This window comes from Apiospora kogelbergensis, assembly GCF_038363985.1.
Source record: "Apiospora kogelbergensis strain CBS 113332 chromosome Unknown utg000006l_segment0_segment0, whole genome shotgun sequence".
NCBI lineage: Eukaryota > Fungi > Ascomycota > Sordariomycetes > Amphisphaeriales > Apiosporaceae > Apiospora > Apiospora kogelbergensis.
The window spans coordinates 920,038-938,393 of record NW_027117423.1 but is presented as its reverse complement, the minus strand read 5'-3'; the positions used below and the strand labels follow the sequence as shown (position 1 = coordinate 938,393).

The 18,356-nt window shown below is 52.7% G+C and overlaps 6 protein-coding genes across 6 annotated transcripts; 2 read left to right on the top strand and 4 right to left on the bottom strand.

Moving 5' to 3' along the window:
- Positions 1–1,588: 1,588 nt before the first annotated feature.
- PG998_009122 (carboxylesterase family protein) lies at positions 1,589–3,511 on the bottom strand (the record flags this gene model as incomplete). Its single annotated transcript, XM_066875938.1, has 2 exons — positions 1,589–3,000; positions 3,076–3,511. The coding sequence occupies 2 exons, from the start codon at positions 3,509–3,511 to the stop codon at positions 1,589–1,591; spliced, it is 1,848 nt and encodes a 615-aa protein (XP_066728094.1).
- Positions 3,512–5,039: 1,528 nt separating this feature from the next.
- On the bottom strand, positions 5,040–5,598 carry PG998_009121 (uncharacterized protein; the record flags this gene model as incomplete). Its single annotated transcript, XM_066875937.1, has 3 exons — positions 5,040–5,191; positions 5,256–5,315; positions 5,373–5,598. 3 exons carry the CDS (start codon positions 5,596–5,598, stop codon positions 5,040–5,042), a joined length of 438 nt encoding a protein of 145 aa, XP_066728093.1.
- A 948-nt stretch (positions 5,599–6,546) lies between these two features.
- PG998_009120 (uncharacterized protein) lies at positions 6,547–8,871 on the top strand (the record flags this gene model as incomplete). The annotated part of the gene is made up of 3 exons (XM_066875936.1): positions 6,547–6,595; positions 6,657–7,098; positions 7,152–8,871. 3 exons carry the CDS (start codon positions 6,547–6,549, stop codon positions 8,869–8,871), a joined length of 2,211 nt encoding a protein of 736 aa, XP_066728092.1.
- A 532-nt stretch (positions 8,872–9,403) lies between these two features.
- On the bottom strand, positions 9,404–10,298 carry PG998_009119 (vacuolar protein sorting-associated protein 30; the record flags this gene model as incomplete). Its single annotated transcript, XM_066875935.1, has 3 exons — positions 9,404–9,529; positions 9,676–10,086; positions 10,230–10,298. 3 exons carry the CDS (start codon positions 10,296–10,298, stop codon positions 9,404–9,406), a joined length of 606 nt encoding a protein of 201 aa, XP_066728091.1.
- Positions 10,299–11,302: 1,004 nt separating this feature from the next.
- Positions 11,303–12,659, top strand: PG998_009118 (uncharacterized protein; the record flags this gene model as incomplete). Its single annotated transcript, XM_066875934.1, has 3 exons — positions 11,303–11,391; positions 11,503–12,490; positions 12,579–12,659. The coding sequence occupies 3 exons, from the start codon at positions 11,303–11,305 to the stop codon at positions 12,657–12,659; spliced, it is 1,158 nt and encodes a 385-aa protein (XP_066728090.1).
- A 744-nt stretch (positions 12,660–13,403) lies between these two features.
- Positions 13,404–17,058, bottom strand: PG998_009117 (putative nuclear export factor CRM1; the record flags this gene model as incomplete). Its single annotated transcript, XM_066875933.1, has 5 exons — positions 16,933–17,058; positions 16,783–16,812; positions 16,622–16,694; positions 13,746–16,560; positions 13,404–13,647 (listed from the first exon to the last, which is right to left on the bottom strand). The coding sequence occupies exons 1-5, from the start codon at positions 16,996–16,998 to the stop codon at positions 13,404–13,406; spliced, it is 3,228 nt and encodes a 1,075-aa protein (XP_066728089.1). The 5' UTR covers positions 16,999–17,058.
- Positions 17,059–18,356: the final 1,298 nt, after the last annotated feature.

Sequence of the window (18,356 nt, the reverse complement as noted above, 5' to 3'; positions counted from 1 at the left end):
CATCCATCATGAACAAGCTGTATTTTTTGTTCGCTGTTAAGCCCCTAGAGTCCCTGGCTCGCTCAGCCCAGTTGAACACCCGTCAGCATGCATGGCGACTGAAGTCTTCCACCAATCTGACCAACATTGACAGCAATGCATCCATTCCGTCACGGCATATTGTTCGATTTCTTTTCTAGTTAACCGCGTGATGTGATCAGCCGGTCGAATCGCATCATAGGAACAACATAGTGAACGAAAGGCTCCGTGGACGAACATCGCAATTGAGTGCTGGGCGCGTCACCGCACATCACTGCGAGGTGAGGAGGGCGCATGACTCTCTGGCCCGTCCCCCTTCCCCGAGCGGTCCTAGCCTCACAGCCCCCAAAGCAAGGGTCCAGCATCTGCGAGATCCGTACTGGGAGCAAGCTGCAAGTAAGCCCTCCCAAGCCGTCTACGCTGCATTTGAGCGGCTCACCGTCAACCATTAGCACGTTGAGCTTGGGAGCTCGGAAATCTTGGCAGAAGTGATGACAAAAAGGACAGCTCCGACCCTCAGAATTCCAAAGGCTAGGTGTTAGGTGTGTGTGTTGTCGGGAGCCGGGCGTCTCATCCTTCTTTGTCATGGCTCCTGTCATACTGTCTTCGGAGCCTAGTAAATGGATCAACATTTCCACTGCAGCATGGCTTTATGAAGATCAGCCATAAAAGCAATAAACTCATTTCTGACAAGTCCTACGACGTGGTACGAAACCCAAGTAAGGGAGGAGGAGCCCCGAGCATCCGGAAACGCCATGAGTAATCATTCCCGTTGTTGATCGTTGATCTCTGTCTCTTCCAAAGCACTGGCCAGAAAGCTTAGCATTTGGGTGGCACCTGGTTGAGTAGGAATTGCGAGGTGGTATTTTAGCCTAATGACGAGATGATCAACAAATGGATGGTGCTAGAGGCAGCCAATGTAAGCTGACATGCAAAGTCATATTTCGCATCGTACAAGCTGGCTGACACGAAGCCGGTATATCGCCAACTATCGCCTGGGATGGCTCGTACTTCAAACAGCTGGCTACGATGACGATATACTTGCTTTTCGTTTCGGGACCAGTTCTCCGAGGACGGCACTGCTGCGTCCACTACTTCGTCGGTTCAAGAGGTGTTTGGTGTTTCGTTGTGTTCTACGACAAACTCTTTCACGTACGATCACTTCGCTCATACTTACATAAGCCGATTGGATCAATCAATGGTGCCAGATTCCTAGTGTCTCAGGTGCAGGCGATAGTGTGGATGGTGTTCGCTCTCCATTCGTTCGTTGGTGTGCTGTAGTTGTAAACGTCGAAGCAGGCAGTGGGCGCTCCTTCGGCGATCGATCCAAAAATAGGGTCCCAAAACACTCGTTCAACACCCAATTCTCGTGCCTACGTCGCAATTTCCACCCATTTGCCATCAGCCTCCGCTGTAGGTCTCAAATTGACGTAATGAGTTCCATGTTTATTCTCTTCTAATAATGGAATAAACAACGAATGTACAATGAGAATTGAACTTAGTATACAATGAACCGATCGATAACACAGCGCCGTTGCCCCCCGTTTGCCCCCTTCAATGATATTACAATCTAAGCTACAAGATCCCTCATCGAGCCTACCGTCATCCGCTTGCGCTTTTGCTTCTCAGCCCACTCGCGGCTTCGGAGACGGGACGCCTCCGCGGCCTGTTCTCGTGCAATGCGGGCCATGGCCTCGCGCTCACGCCTCTCTTTCTCGCGGTCCTGCGTGTACGAATTCTCGCGCTGGTAGATATCCTTACCGCGGAGGCGCTGTTGCTGCGCTTCCTCGACCGACATGGAGCCCCGCTTGCTGCCAAGGCTGTTCGTCGAACTCGACGTAGGCCGACGGGCCTTTAGTGTGGTGGTAGAGTCCTCCGAAGCGAGGTGACGGCCTCGAGGCTGAGACTGATTATTTACGTGGGATAGTGGCTCTCGAGAACCATGAATCATGGATCCTCTTTTGTTAGGGCTAGACGTTGTCGGCTTGCTGCCCGCATTCTCGGGAAGTGTTCCCTTTTGACGCGCACGGCTGGTGATGGTCTCACGGGGGATGCTGGCCGGCGTAGCGCCGCTTCGAATGGGCCTCGCCTTGAACTCGCGGCGCTTGCGTTCCTCTTCCTCTTGCGCCTTGAGCCGCGCCTCGCGCTCTTCCCGTTTACGGCGAGAGATGGCCTCGCCAGGCAACTCGAACTTGGGTACCGTTGGTGCCCTGGCAGACTTCGTCCGTCGAATGGAACCTGTAGCGGGAGCGGTTGCTTGTTCCCTAGTAGCTTGCATCGATAGGCGGGCTTCTCGCTTCTCCTTGAGACGCCGAGCCACAGCCTCGCCTGGAAGCTCAAAGGCAGGCATGGTAGGTGCTTTAGTCGACTTGGCCAGCGGCTTCGGCGGTTGCAAACTCGCCAGGCCTTTCTCCGACACCCTCTTGGGCGGAGAGACAATCTTCGTAACGTGGGCAGCTTGGCCAAATGCCTCGAGCTGGTCCTCGAGCTGGTCAAGGGCTTCGACCGAATCCTCGATTCGAGGTGGAGAATCGGATGGCACTCTCACAGAAGCAACACTGGTTCTTCCTCGCTTAGTGTCAGACGGCGGTGAAACCTCCTCGATCCTAACTTCAGGTACATTCTGGACTGCCTTCACTGGAGTGCCTTGCACAGCAGGTCGATCGCTCAGTGCCACTGCCATGACTGACTGAGGAGCTGCGGCTACCGGCTCTTGCTCACCCTGTAGGGGTGTTACTAGAAGTTTGAACGTGTGCTTGTGGAACTCCTTTTCAGATTGTCCGGCGGGCGGCAGAAGGTTGCACCCAAAAAGGAGACTTGGATCACTTGCGTGCTTCGAAGAGTCCGGGGATATGGGGTTTACTGGGATTCGGACAGTCAGGACCCACTCAAAGTCCCCTTTGCGATGTTTGGCGAGCTGATCTTCGGCTGAGAGCAGTTTGCGTGTCGCGAAGGCGAGCGGATGCTTTGAGAATTGATGAGCTTTGATGATGCGATGTTAATATTCAGTTTTGCCCCGAGGATTGAGGGGGGAGGAGTATATAGAGGCCATCATACCTGGAAGCTCGATGTAATGTTGAGTTTCGGGTGAGACACTAGCAGCTTCGGGCTCTAGTACCTCGCGATGCTCATCTTCCGGGACTGTCTCGAGTCGTTCAAAGGTATCGCGCCTGATTGGTGGTCGAGATGGGTGTGCACAAGGTTGGCCCTTGAGCTTGCCTTGATGGACAGGCCGGCCTTTGTACTGATATATTTCGGGCGAGTTTCCTAGATGGAGCCTCTTGAGCTCAGCAGCCAGCGACTCGACACGAGTTGGCGACTTGATCTGCCGATTCTGCGCATTGGATACAGAGACGGGGCGCAGAGGCGAGACAAGATTCTGGCCCTGAGGTCCCAAATTGGCATCGTCCAGAATAGAAGATGAGGTGTCGTCGTCGGTACTCGAGTCGTTGAAGATGTCGAAACGACCTCCAGTTAATGTAATTGGGGCCATGGCGGGTCTTGGATAGGCACCGTACTAACAGGGATCTGTAGGGGGGGCACAGGTCAAGATACGGTCGAAGTCGACCAATGTGGCCTAGAGGAGAGCAAAAGTGCAAGGGTTTAAATGAGCCGACGATAGTTCGGATCTCAGCACAGCTTGGATGGCGAGCCGTGTAAAGCAAGTCAACGTGGTGGGGTAGTTATCGAACGACTCAATGGCCTGTCAGATACGAATGTCCCTTGTCTAGAGCGAATCTTGGAAAGTAATCGTTGGGCGAGGCACTGTTCAATCGTAGTGCAGATGCAATGAAAATGCTGGCCAAAATAGTGTCTTCCAATGTTGTTTGTTGTTTGGAGTGATGGCAAGGGATCCAAGACGATGTAATCTGACAGGGGATGGATCCAACAACAAAAAGGAAAGCACATTGCAACCTGGGGGATCATGAGGGATCATGGGGGGTCAGGGGGGGTAAATAGCAGTCGTTCCTTCTTGAATCTGCTATCCGAATTGACCATCCATTCTGGTTGGCTGTGCCTGCTTTGCACCCAATATATTGTTTTGATGTGCGTGTTTTCTTTTCCGAAAACATTGTATACTTCCTTCCCCGGGCTCTGCGGGATTAGTAGGCCGTGCTTCCATCCGAGCATTAGCTGGCGCAAAGCGTAGCTCCTGCTTCAGCTGGCCCATAGCAACCGTCCCGTCGACTGACACGCGACGAAGACGCGCCCCTCCCTGTTGGCTCTTGAACATGCAGGTGTTCCTAGGTTGAGGACTGAAAGAAAAGGACCAGATCTGCCTCTTCCCCTGAGAAAATTGAAGCCAAGTTGATCAGGTATAGGCCAGGCCAATTCTGTGAAACTCCAGTCACGTTGTTGATTGATCTTGCCATTGAAGTATGCAGGTTATTCACTGGAACATCGAGAGTTGGCGCTGAGAAATGGTATAGTGTACCTGGGATTTCAAGATCAACATAACAACATCCCAAGGCGCTTTCCCCGCACCCTGGGATTGGCCACGGAAGACTTTCGTTGGGCCAGAAAGAGCCCGCAGAACCCAGCTAGATAGTAGCTGAGATGAGACATCCCGAATTTGTGTCAATGATGTTATCAACAGAATTGAACAGGTAGATACACATCAACCAATCCAGGCAGGTAGGTATATGTATATACAACCTGGTGTCATAGCATAGTGTACTAGTATTGGCGGCAATACCTAGATGTGCCCCACGCAAATTTGCGATGTCTGTGCCACATTCGACAGCATAACATCCTATTCTTGCGATCTTCCTTGAGAATAAACATCTGGATGGAGTATGCTCATGCACAGGGTGAATTCTCGTGGGTGAATTGCATGACACATCATGCCTAGCAATCGAAGCCCTTTCGAGAGGACGTTCTCACCGCCAGGATTGGGGATCGTAACCGGCATGGCAGGAGGCTGCCTTCGCGACTCAGGTAAGGCAAGCGCCTTTGGGAATTCGGTTCTGCGCCAGCTCTGCGTTGCTTTATTTTGAGGAATGCGAATGTTTCCGTGCAGCTCATTCGGTCTGCGATGGATCCTCCAGCCCTTCGGCCTGCGCCTGTAGCGTCGGCGCATGTTCTGTAGGAATGCGGACTAAGGTCTGGGGTAAGGGCGTGGTTTCTTCGTCGCTGGCTGTCTCTTTGTTCTCGTTGGGTTTCGGAATTTTGGCTACAATAGCCAGAGCAGATAAGCTGGGTGCCCTTAAGGAAGGTCGGGTCGGGTCTTCACTTACCAGAAGCCATATTGATGGCACGTAGCACGTTATGCCAGTTGTTCAGAACAGTCGCAATAGCTGTTGCCGGACTTTTAGATTGCTTTCAGTATGTTGTGATGACCAGGCAAGGCCTACCTTCTGTTCCATCGGATAAAGTTGATAGCTTCGTTTCCAACGCTTCCATCTCGTTGGCGACTGCTGCGCTCAGGTCTCGAAGCTCTTTCAGATTCTCAAGTTCGGCCTTCTTCTCGTTGATGCGGGACAGGAGCGCAGCCGACTGACCTGTCGACTGCGCGTTGGGGTTGCTCGTGGTAGATCCTTGGCGAAGATGGCCGGAGAGGGAGCGCGTAGAGAAGGCCATCGTTGCTGGCCCTTTGCAAAGTATGTAACCAGATTGGACGTTGTGGAAGGCTGAAATCAACCAAATCACTATGCGATTCAAACCGCGACCGCCTGCTGGCTCAAGTGGCAGGTAGCGGGGCTAGAAAGTTGGGTAACGTCAAATAAGGCTTGCCGGTGACGAACGAATAAAACGCTAGGAGCGGTGCATATCATGCCCAGAACAGGACTTGTGATTTCAGGGGGGTTTCAACGATCATCGGAGGGAGAGAAGTGAGCTATGTAGAGATCAATAACGGGAGGAAGCTGGTATCTACTCTCAAACATCGTAGCCCTATCCCAATCGAACATTGTTCAGTGTTGTTGTTGTTCTTTGTTGATATGACTCCCTAAAGGACCCCCAGCTGCCCATAATTCTGTCACCGAGCTCACTTACCCACCAAGGTGAAAGGAGTTCGTGTCATCAGCTTCGCCGCCAGCTCCTCACCACACATACGATGAACTTCTCGGTAATTGACGCAAGTACAAGAACATCTGGAATTCTTAACATCGAGCGAATAGAGGGACAGTAGACGCACATGCAACGGCCAACAGCTATCTATGTATGCAACCTAGCATGACGCGCTTTCGCTCGAGCATGTGTCACGGCAAATGTTGACCGGGACCCCCAGCAGAACTGCCCTGCTGAACCCCCACCAAAGGGCTCAACACTATACTTCTTTAGGTAGTGTGTTTACCTCCCGAGATTGCTTTTCCAGCCCAGTTAAGCTTCCACCTTCTTTGCTTACAACCTTGGAAAACTTTCAATCTTCCCAACCACCATTGCACACATATCCCGATGTTTGGATGCCATTTTGTTGACACCAAATGAGCTTTCGTCAGTAGCTTTATTACGCAAACATATTCCTGTCAACAACCAATTGTCACAAATCCTGTTCAGACCCAGCTCTTGCGGGCCCGAACCGCTGCCATGGCGCGATTGAACGAGCCGATCATGGCTACCGAAAGCCTAGAAACACGTACGCCACCTCGCGCCCTTCGAACACACTTCCATGCATGCTGACGAGCTTATGCCTACAGTCAGAAGAAAATTCCTCCGCCAAAACCGCGATATAGCCCGGATTAACTCTACCCAGTCCTTGCGCATACGAGGCTTGGAAAATGAGTGTGCTCGCATGTTATCCGAAAATCTCGACCTTCGCGGTCAGATCTTACGGTTGGAGACGGAATTGTCGGAAAGTCGAGCACAGCGCATAGCCGACCACGCCATGGAAATCAAGGAGAAGATGGAAGCACAGCTCTTGGAATGGGGCTCGATGTTAGCAAGCCTGGGCCACGAGCCCATGCCAAGACACCATTCACCAAGACTTTCGAAGAAAGCGAGGACCCGTTCCAGCATTGGCATCAATAGCTCACCGCGATGGAGGCGCCGAAATACCGAGGAAATGGAGTTTGCTGCCCAGCAAGAAGGGAGGCTCCCACCCCTTTGGGAGAATAAATCTTGCCCCCGAGAGACATTAAAGTAAGAGGTTTTGACTGCCTTAACAGAGACGTGTCCATGCTAATGCGTCACAGTCGTGATGAGATCATGGCTCTATGCGAGGAGGCCGCAGAGGTCAACGAGTCGCCAGACCTTGGCCCTCCACCAGTATCCCGCTTTGTCGACGAAGACCCGGTCAAGATCGATCTCCCAACTAAGTCGCCTTCAGCTACCCGAGACGTTTACGCCCTCGAAGATTCGCCTTCAGCACCACCCAGGAGGAATGCGGTCGAGGAACATGTGGTTGCGGTGAAGAAGGTTCAAACTTTCGAGAGCATCGTGAAGGCCGAGGAAGGTTACCAGTCTCCGATTGAGAACGAGGAAACAAGCGGTTCCGATCCGGCACCTCCTGCTGAGGAGGTCGAGCCAGTATCACCAATCAAGAAGCTTGAGCCGAAGATAATCAAGCCTACGCCAAATCCCGACCTACAGTCAGCTTCTCAGGTTGCTAAGGCCAACCTGAAGCGGAAAGCTAGGGATGAAGACGATAGGGAAATGATGCAGCATCCCGCGAAGGGAGGAGACCTGGCCAAAGCGACCAAAATACAGCCCATGAAGCCAGTCACAAAAGATGGCATTACAAACCGACCTATCAAGAATCCCTCTCCTGTCAGGCGAGATGCGCAGGCCACACCGGCGAATCCTGCGGCCATTACAGCAACTAGGAAACCTTTGGGCGCCCGGAGCGCTAACGAGCCTGTCAACTCTCCGAAAAAGTTGACGAAACCAGGAATGCCGGGCGACATCGGAAAGGCGAAGCAGAGTGCGAAGCGTGAGGAGGCCAGCAAGGAACGGCCGGTGAAGTCGAAAAAGAAGCTGGAGGATGTGCAAGCCAATATTCCAACTCCGATCGAGGTTGATTTGCCGGAGGAGCAGCCGCTAGCCCCGGTCGTCGCCACCATCGACGTTGAGCCTGAGAGCATCTCTGCCGATCCAGACCTATTCGCCCCCAGCTCGCCCGAGCCTATGGTAGAGCCACGGGAGAACATCAGGGACACGCCTCCTCCGACTGAGATTTCTAACGATGGCGAGACGAGCCGACCCAGTCGTAGAAACAGGACTGCAGTTAGCTACGCGGAACCAAACCTTCGGGATAAGATGCGTCGCCCCACAAAGCAGTTGTTGGATGCTGTGGCAGGCGAGGGCAGAGCCATCCGCCGGACTAGCCAGTCTAAGCCAGGTGGTGACCCAATGTCGATCAAGTCAGAGGAGAAGTCCCAGCTATGGAAGGAGTTGCCATCTGCCGTACCATCTTCCGCTGCGTCGGACATTGCTGCTAGCCCCTTGGCTCAGAAGATGAGCCGAGCGTCACCTCCTGCTGCCGAGCTGCCCATGAGCGTGGTTACAGATAGGAAAAAGCGCAGCTCGATGGCAGCACGTGAGTCCGATATCGCCAAATTGGAGTCGGAGGAAAATGGCAGCGGCGATGTCTATGATTTCCCCGACGTCTCGCCACGGGCAGACTTGATGCATTCGACGCTCGAGGAAGGCAGGAAGTCCCAAAAGCCGAGGCAAACGAAAGCCTCTAAATCCACCACGCAATCCGCCGTGGAGCCACAAGAAAAGACAACTGCGTCCCGAAGCAACGGGTCGAGGAAGAGGGCGTCCATGATGGCGCCCAAGACGGCAAAGATGATAGATTCGGAGAATATCGATGGAGATAGCTCCAACAGCCTGTCCAGCATATCGTCGGAGGTTTCAGACAGTGCTGTGTCCAGCAGGTCGTCAACGCGGAGGAGGAGCATGATGCTGTAAAATGATGGATATTTTGATGTTGTGGTCAATGTGCCTGATCTGGGTTTGACTAGACGGATAGAAGGTGTTTTGGGGTCTCTTTTGTCTTTCCCTTTTTGATATCCTGTCTCTGAACGATTAATGCTTGGATGATGCCCCCCTTTTCCAAGGATGAGAATGAACCAACATGTCTTTATTTTTTTTACATAGTCATAGCGTTGGAGTACAACTGCTGCTTGATACCAATTACGAACTTTGGAATTTCCTATCACTCATGATGATTGCTTTGTCTGGATTTCATCACCGTTGTTTTGGCGGCATGGTTGAATAGTTATTTCAATAGATTACCTCGCTCGGACTAATGTGGTGTGATTGCTCTTCACCTGGATGCGTAGGCCCATAGCAGCCAAAGCACGAAACGCTGGTTCGATAACTTTGCTTTTGCTCCATGGGACTCGTTCTGTCCTGCCTCCATTATGGCATGGCCGTTTTCTTTGTAAACCCCCCGTCTTCCCCAAGCTCAACCCGGTTCGGGAGCCATGGGTCTCTAGTATCATGACGAAGTTCCTGTAGGCTCTACGGGTTTTGTATATGTGACCTTCTCTACCGCCACATTCTCGACCCCGTTGGCATCTTTTCTCAGCTGGTAAACGTACAGCGTGAGTGAAATTCCTTGAACCTAAAAGCGTTGAGTTAGCAAGCAGACCAAATTCGTGTCCAACCGATCGGTCCATTCTCATTATGCAAGCCCGTTATGACATCCCGTCACACCCTTCCTTGTTTCCCCTTACGAAAAGAAAGGGGGGTAGAATAGAACAGACGTACATCCATCAGACAGAAGCTCGGCACCATCTCCTCGCCCTCCTTGGTCCAGCCGGTGGTGTAGGCGCCCGTGGCGGAGCCGGGGTTGATGAAGAACTTGTCCATGTACTCGAAGGCGTCGAAGCGGTGGGTGCCGCCCCAGCAGAGGACGTCGACGTCGAGCTTGTTGGCCTCGGCCAGCAGCAGGTCGGGCTCGGTGGAGACGAGGGTGAAGCCCTCGACGAATCCGATGCGCAGCGAGCCGTGCGTCACGACCTGCGACAGCGGCAGCGACGTCGCCTCGACGTCGAACCGGCCCTTGACGATCTTCAGGTCCGGCGCGATCGACCGCAGGTACTCGTACGTGTGCTTGTCCGTCAGGTTGCCCAGGCACAGGGTCTGGCCGATCTTGCCGGGGAGAGGGAGCTTCTTGAACTAGTGGAGGGTTGCGGCGAAGGCGTAAGTTAGCAATTTGCGACGAGGATCGTAGGCATCGAAGGGGGTGGTGGTGCAACAGGGCACGTGGTGGATGTATCGGGCGACCTGTGAAGGGGAGCAAAAGAGGCAGTCTATCGTACCTTGGCGGGTATGTCGAGGGCTCGGTCCGGGATGTGCAGATCACCGATGACGAGAATTAAGAAAGCCATCTTTGCTTCGTAGATGTATCGGCAGGAGGCGGCTGTGGGTGGTGATGGATGGATGGATGACAGTCGCGGCGTCGTCAGCGCGGGCCCCGGTAGTCTAGCAACAACGATGGACGTGTGTGCGCAATTGGAGCTCCCTCGTGGTCTATCGTTGTTATTGTGGTCGTCTGTGGATGATGCCGGTATGGGATGTCGATTTTCGGTCGGTCAGCCACCAATGGTGAGCTTCGGCATGGGAGTTGACGTCGTCGCGTTGGCGGGTTTCTTTAGGCGGCCAGACTCCCCTCCACTGAAGACAAGCTAAGCTACCTGCGCTACAGTACCTTAACCCGCCTATGGGAGACCCCTGTCGCAAACCGGCATCAGCTCCAGATTGACAGGGGTCCAGCGCCGATAATCGATAGCCTTGCTCGCCTCTGGGCTTGTCCCGAACACGGAGGTCTGGTTTCGATATTGTATACTATGACATAGAGTTTCTTGTAAGTATATGCCACCGCATGCAATTGATAACGCGAATATAAGCAGAACTGTTAGGAATAGTCATTAGGGGCCTTTGCAGCACCATATACCAAGCAGCGATCAGCCATTCTTCCGGCCCCCGAGAACTAGATCTAGTGTGCCGAGTGCCGGGTATCTCTCGGCTTTCCTTGTCGGCCATCCAAAGTTCTGCCAATTGCAAGTCACTGCATACGCTCGCTAGTCTTGGCCCAAAGCAGCAAACCTAAGAGCCATCCTGCCTTTCTCCAACAGCCCGACAGCCACGCGTCTTGCAGGCAAAGCACCATGCGGAGAGCAGCTTCAAGGACAGCGTTGCCCCACCTCGGCGCCAGCTCCCCTCCTCCTCCCCATTATCGCTCCATGTCGCATCATCGGCACCCAGTCCTTCCTCCCGCCTGTCCCTGATCTCACAACATCTCTCCGGCGGCACTTCCATATCCAATCCTGCCAGAACTCGCTCTATATCACCCATCCAAACTCGCCGGCTTTCTGTCTCCTCACAGCGCAGCATGTCTTCGCAACCTGAACACCCGACCCTGCTCATCCCGGGCCCCATCGAGTTTGACGATGACGTCCTCCAGTCCATGAGCCATTATAGGTCAGTTTAGCCTCGTGCGCCCTTTTTGCCCAACTGCCGAACAGGCAGCATCTGTGCCAGTCTACACACGCTGCAAGGAGCTCTTAGCTTACTGATCCTTGCGTCTGGCAGCGAGTCCCATGTCGGACCCGGCTTCGTCGCCACCTTCGGCGACACCATCTCGATGCTGCGCAAGCTCTTCCAGACCACCGACCCCTCGGCGCAACCCTTCGTCATCTCGGGCTCCGGCACCCTGGGCTGGGACATTGTGGCCGCCAACCTGGTCGAGGCCGGCGAGGACGTGCTGGTCCTCAGCACCGGCTACTTCGGCGACGGCTTCGCCGACTGCTTCGAGGCATACGGCGCCAAAGTGACCAAGCTGACCCCCGACGCCGTGGGTGGCCGGCCGCAGCTGCCCCAGATCGAGGAGGCCCTCAAGGCCAAGAAGTACAAGATGGTCACCGTGACCCACGTCGACACCTCGACGGGCGTGCTGAGCGAGCTCAAGAATCTCTCCGAGCTGGTGAAGCGCGTGTCGCCCGAGACGCTGCTCGTCGTCGACGGCGTGTGCAGCGTTGCCTGCGAGGAGATCCAGTTCGACGCCTGGAAGCTGGACGGTGTCGTGACGGCGAGCCAGAAGGCCATCGGCTGCCCGGCCGGCCTGTCCATCTCCATGTTCAGCGGCAAGGCCATCGAGGCCTACAAGGCTCGCAAGACGCCGCCCGCCACCTACTTCGCCTCCTTCAAGAACTGGATGCCCATCATGCAGAACTACGAGGCCAAGAAGCCCTCCTACTTCGCCACGCCCTCGCCCCAGCTTATCCACGCCCTCCACACTGCCCTCACCCAGATCCTGGCCAAGCCCCTTTCGGAGCGCTTCTCCACGCACCGCGAGGCCTCGGACCGCATCAAGAAGGCCGTGGCCGACCTCGGCCTCAAGCAGGTCGCCTCCAAGCCTGAGGACCAGGCCCACGGCATGACGGCCATCTATTTGCCCGAGTCTGTCAAGGCGACCGACTTGCTGCCGAAACTGGCCAAGGCCGGTGTCGTTTGGGCTGGTGGTATCCACAAGGAAATCGCACCCAAGTATGTAAGGTTCGGACACATGGGCGTCAGCGTGGTAAGTAAAAACATACCCCCTTTTTCTTTTCCCTGTAACTGGGTGAATATCTCTGTAAAGATCTCGATAGCTAACTGTTTATCTGTAGACGGATCCTGCCAGAAAGGATATCGAGAAGGCCCTCAACGCTCTATCCAATGGTCTTACAGAGTGTGGCTACAAGGCATAGATTTGCAAAGATGATGACACAAAAGAGTCACCCAGAACTATGTACATCCTATCCAGGTTTAGAAAGGTAGAATAAAAAATAAATGTCTAGCTTCCAGGAGACCAATACTTTTCGCTGTATTTCGTGCAATCTGGCTTGCATCTTGATTACAGGTCAATGGTAGCTATTCAAGTCGATGAATAATAATAGTCTTGGGTGAACTAGATTTTAGGAGAGAAATGGAATATTTCATCCACGTTTGTAAGCAAACTAATGTCTACTAATTACCACATGAAGTCACGAGGGAATACTGCTAGCTTTGCATCAGAAATTGGAGGATTATAGTCGAGATTTATTGCCACCAGCTCAAGAATGTGCCTATGGTCATCTATCTACCCCAGAGCAACAGCAGCCCACGCAATCTTGGCCCGACATTTAACATCAATGTTCTATGGTCCAGTATCCTATGTGGAACTGCTCACTTTCTGAGCCCCCTTCCTCCTCCTTTTTATATTTCCATCCTTGGCTCAGAAAATAGGCCCCAATATTGGGCAGAGAATATTGGTCAGAGGCATCATCGAATCTGGTGGTATTTTGCAACCATCCGAAGAAGAAAAACGTAGGTAATCATCATCGTCCTCAAAAGTGCCTTAAGAGTTATTTACACAAATGAGAAGCTGCCATAAGCCTCCGTCCGCCGGAGACTATTCTGGTATCACGCACGCCAAAAACAAAGGATGTAGACATGTGCTGTCCAATCGTTTCTCACAGTTCGTCGTCGTCGATCTCGATTTCCGATGGTTTCAAGAGACCGCCAACCTTGGATCGTCGCTCACGGTCGGCCTTCAGGTTATCCCTGACTTCTTGCTCCTTTTCGACAGCGTATAAGTCCGCATTGTCACCGGCGTATTCCTTGAGGGAGATCAGGAAGTCACGCAGGTTCAGTCGGAACTTATCGTACTGATTGTTGAGCGTGAACAAGCCTTCAATGAAGATGTTGATTTGCGCACTAGAATGAGAATTCGATTAGCAACCATTTAAACAACCAGTCACCCGTTTGAAAAACCAGCGGCGGAATAGGGGAAAAGGGCAATATGAGCAACTTACACTTGGAGGTTACCGAACGCCTTACTTAATAGGGTTCCAACGAAGTTAACGAGGAAATCCCGGTTTGACGTTCCAGTAGGGGCCTGATCGGTATAAACAGGGCCCTGGATCTTGGGTGTACCACCCTCGGCTGGCTGTACGAAGTTGAATAGCTTCATGAGCAGCATCGACTGCGTCTTGAAGCCAGCCTTGTGATCCGGATCGGTAAGAACAAAGAAGACATCCTGGAGAATCGTGATGAAGAATTGCTGGAAGAAGGCGTTGGCAGTCTGCACATCCGTCTTCTCGGCGATGTTGTTGATCAATTCCAGACACATGTTAAGACCTGCGCCCTCAACGTCACGGTTGTCATGCTTGCTTGCCCACATGCAAGCATCAATGACGAACTTGAACTGTCGGTTGTCCAGCTTCAGCAGGGCAGGGAAACAGTGCAAGTTGATAGCACGGAGCAAGTTGAAGAACTCGACACGATGTTCCGGGAACTCGGAAAAGTCCTTGTTGATCATATCCAGGGTGCACTCGAAGACGTTCTGCATGATCACAGGCACCTGATCCTCCATCAGCCCAGTAAGCTTGGTAATGATAGTCGACATGGCCTTGAGCACTTCAGCATCTCTTGCGCCTGGGACGTTGCGGTTGTAGTCAACCAACACCGAATCCAGAAGCTGAGGAACCATCTGCTGGCGAACAGACTGCAGATCCTCGGCCTTATCAACGTATGTCTCGATCAACTTGAGAATCTCTTTCTTGATAGTTCGAAGACCTCGGACCTTGGGCATCCGTGGGGCCAGATCACCATCGCGAGCAACAGCTTCTGAAATGAGCTGACTTGTGGCGCGGTACATCTGCAGCATGTCGAGGTAAATCCGGCCAATCTGGGGATAAAAGTAGGGACCAACCGACGAGCATGCTGATACGTTCGTCTTCATGATGTTTCCGATAATCTTGATCGTTTCGGCGTCCTGGAGAACGGTAGGGTCCGCAGTAGCAGCGCGGATGATCTCATCCCAAGCAGCGTTAGGAGCTCCCATCAAGTCTGCCAGGAGACGCTCCTGCATATGCTTGTTACCCTGTGCATTGACCATGTAACCGCAAGCCTCGTAGAAGGTATGGACTTGCTGCGGGGTGAGATCGCACGTGATTCTGGGAAGGTTCTTAACGATCTCCTCGATGAACGGCTCGTTCTCGTTAGGCTGGAGGGCAACGAAGTGACGTCGACATTGGCGGGCAATTTTGATGAATGTGTCGCATGCCATGTCCTGAACACCTTCGTGGGATTCGTGCATAAACTCGAAGAGCTTGTTGACCACCGTCTTCAGGAACTTCCAGTGAGCCTTCAGGAATCGAGGATACTGCCCAACAATGTACATGATGTTACTGGCAACGACCGCTTTGTTATCTTTGCCACGCTTCATCTCTGTGAGGCCAAGTAGATCCTTGATGACAGTTACAAGGAAACGCTTCTCAGTCTCCTCATTCATAGCCAGTGAAATAGAGCCAATAGCCCAGCACAGGACGTTGCAGTTGTGCCAAGACCACTCACTGCCATCAACCTGTTTTTGCAGCTTGTCCGTCATGATTTGCTCGGTGTCATTAACATCGAGATGCGTCAGGTACACAAGACACTCTCGAATAGTCTTGTATAACTGAACGGTGTCGCTCTCCTTGACAAATTCTCGCACGATTTCACCCTCATCGTTCTCGACAATGAGAACTTCTTCAGGCCGTACCATCTTCTCGATCATGACCACTCGCAGATTTGACAGGACTTCCTTGTATTTATGCATCCGGAGAGGAAGGTTGTTCAGTCTGTTCGGGTCAAGAGCTCCCGAGTTTGCCATCAGCAGAGGAGCCATCTCGTTCATCGGCGCCGCTTGCATCTCCTCGTAGAGCTCCTGGACTGATTTAAGCCAATAGTCGAGGCAAATCTTGAAGATCTCCCGGTCCTCAATCTGCGAGATCCGGATCAGGTAGAAGTGGCCGTGCGTTAGGTAGTCACGGTTTGGGAGGTGCTCGATGAGGTTGACGTGCTGGCCGAAGAAGTTGCACAAGAAAAGCGCCAAATTCTGTATGAACTCCTGATCTCTCGAGTTACTTTGCGGGTACGTGCTTTTCAGGTCGAGCTCGAGAGGAATAATGGTCGCGATAGTGGTGAGAACTTCGCAGAACATCTTGACCAACTGTTCGCTATACGCATTGGGCTGACCGTGGGCAGCCGTTGTAAGCCCACCAATCTCGGTCAAGACCTGCAGAGTGACATTTCGAAACTCGGGAACCTCGAGGAATCGTGTGCGCAGGGTGTCGATGAGGGGGGTCTCGAAAATGTAGCCCAAGGGAATCCAGTTGCAAAAGCGTAATAACGTCTCGAGCGTTGCTTTAACCAGAGTAGGCTGGTTTGCTGTCGTAAGAATCTCTTGGCAGAGTTGGAAGATCTGGGAGAACTCGTTGCACATGGTGGTCTTGAGATTCCTCGTCTTGGCCGAGGTCATCTGGTCGGCCGAATAATCGAATACCTCTTCGGACAGGAGTCGGAGAATGATCATGTTGTTCTCGCAGATCGACAGACTTGATTGGCAAGAGCCAACGATTTCGTTAATGAAGGTAGGCCAGTTGTGCGGCCACTCTTGCTTCAATATAGAGATGAGCACCAGGTTGAGCTTGTTGAGCAGGGTGCGTTGGGCTTTGAGAGACTCTTCGGTGCTGGAGCACTCCATGATACTCGCTCCGACGAAATTTCGGATTCCCAGACATTGCTCGCGAGGGAGCACCTTCCATCTTGTCATGATAACATGGTCGAGGACTTGGAGACCAAGATCTAGGACGTGTCAGCCTCACCACGACTCCACCGGCAGCTGGGTAACGCAGATGTCTCTTACACTTGGTTTGCGGATATGAAGCATCGGTTAGGATCTTGTCGACAAGTAGCCAAGCATCGGGGTCCTCTTTGAACTAGACACAGACAATCAATTAGCCACCGAGTTCGAGGACCGGCCTATGTAGTTGATTACACAGCGGAGGGAGCTTGGGAGTGGCTTACCTGGTTCAGGGCGGCTTGTGCAGCTTTTTGCTAGAGGCGGGGAAGGATCCAAAAAGTCAGTAGATTGTATCTTGCAGCAGCAGATTGCGAGGGGGCGCAAAGAAGATAACGGGGGTCAGAAAATAAGGCCAGGGCGAACAAAGGACATACCTGCTCGCCGCGGCCCTCGTAGAAGGAGCGGACCATGACGTCCAGCTCCTCAATCGTGGGCGCCATGGTGGGTGGTGGGTGGGCGGACAAAAGGTCGACGCGCCCGCAGCAGAAGGTGTGATGAGGATCAGAGAAGAAGAGAAGAGGAGCTTGCCGAGGCGGCCGTCGTGGAGGGAGAGGAGAGAAGGCTGCAAAATAAGACTGGATCAAACGGCGATTTGGATTGGTCCAGGAATTTTGCGAATGTGAAGCATGCAGTGAGAGAAAATTGTCGAAGTTACGGTCAGGCAAAGGTGGAGGAGAGTTCGTGAAATTGCAAAGCAGTAGCAGCAGCTGGTATCAGAATTCCGAATCAAAGAAAGAGGCGGGTAGGTCGCGGTAGTGGTGGCTTTTGGTGGAGTCTGGCAGATCAGGTCGGAAAGTCACTTCATTCAGTCCAGCCCGGCCAGGCAGCGTACAGGCCAGTAACAGGCTGTACAGCGCTGGGAGAAAAAAGTGTGAGGGGAGCGGCAAGGTGGGTGGGCAGTTTAGATTGATTGATTAGGGGATTGACAGCAGACAGCCAGACCAGGCTTAATATCGCAAGTAGCTAGGCTAAGTGGTGCGCTGACAGAACGAGCAGTCATTTTTTATATATATTCAGAGTCACATCCAACGCATGATGATATTCCACGTATTTATAAGAAGCAAGACAGAGGCAGAGGCAGAGGCGGAGGCGGCTGGGTGGGTGAACATGAGAGCTCCCTTCCGCGCGCGCTTTAATCACACCCTCTTTCTGCCCCTCATTGAATCACTAGGTGACGACGTTTCTGGGCCCCTCTCGCTCGATCCACCCAAGCTATTGGGATTCTTAGGTCCGATTATCGTATTAGTAAGATTCTCCAGCTGCCTGTTGCTGTGCATCGCACGGGTGACGGGTTGGGACGACAGGCTTAATCTGAGTATTGAATCATGATCAGTCCAGTGGTTTCCAGTGGATTGTAGTACTTGATATCGACGGTTCATGTTTACCCAATGGGTTGGAAAACATGAGGGACACCCCGATAGAATAAACAGCCACAGCATTGGCGTACAAGCCATTTGGGCAAGGGATTGGACTGTGGATTGAGCATTATCGCGTTCATTGTTCTCTCTTAGGGTATAAAAGGTCTCGGGTGCTCAGCTGTCCGTGTTACTCTTTATACTATGATTCGAAATCTCGGTTGTTGCTTGGTAAGCGATCGCTTACACATATCATGGGATGATATCATGAAACTGCTGCAGCCGAGCAAGTGAGCTTAATTTCAATGCTCGCATCACAACGTAAGCGCCGCCTGGCTATTTACTCCCACGAACATTGCTTCCATGAACTGCATACTGTGGCGGCACCGTGTCTATTCGTCGATTACAGTAGGGTTGATGAGTATGTTCTGGCAATTTCCTGA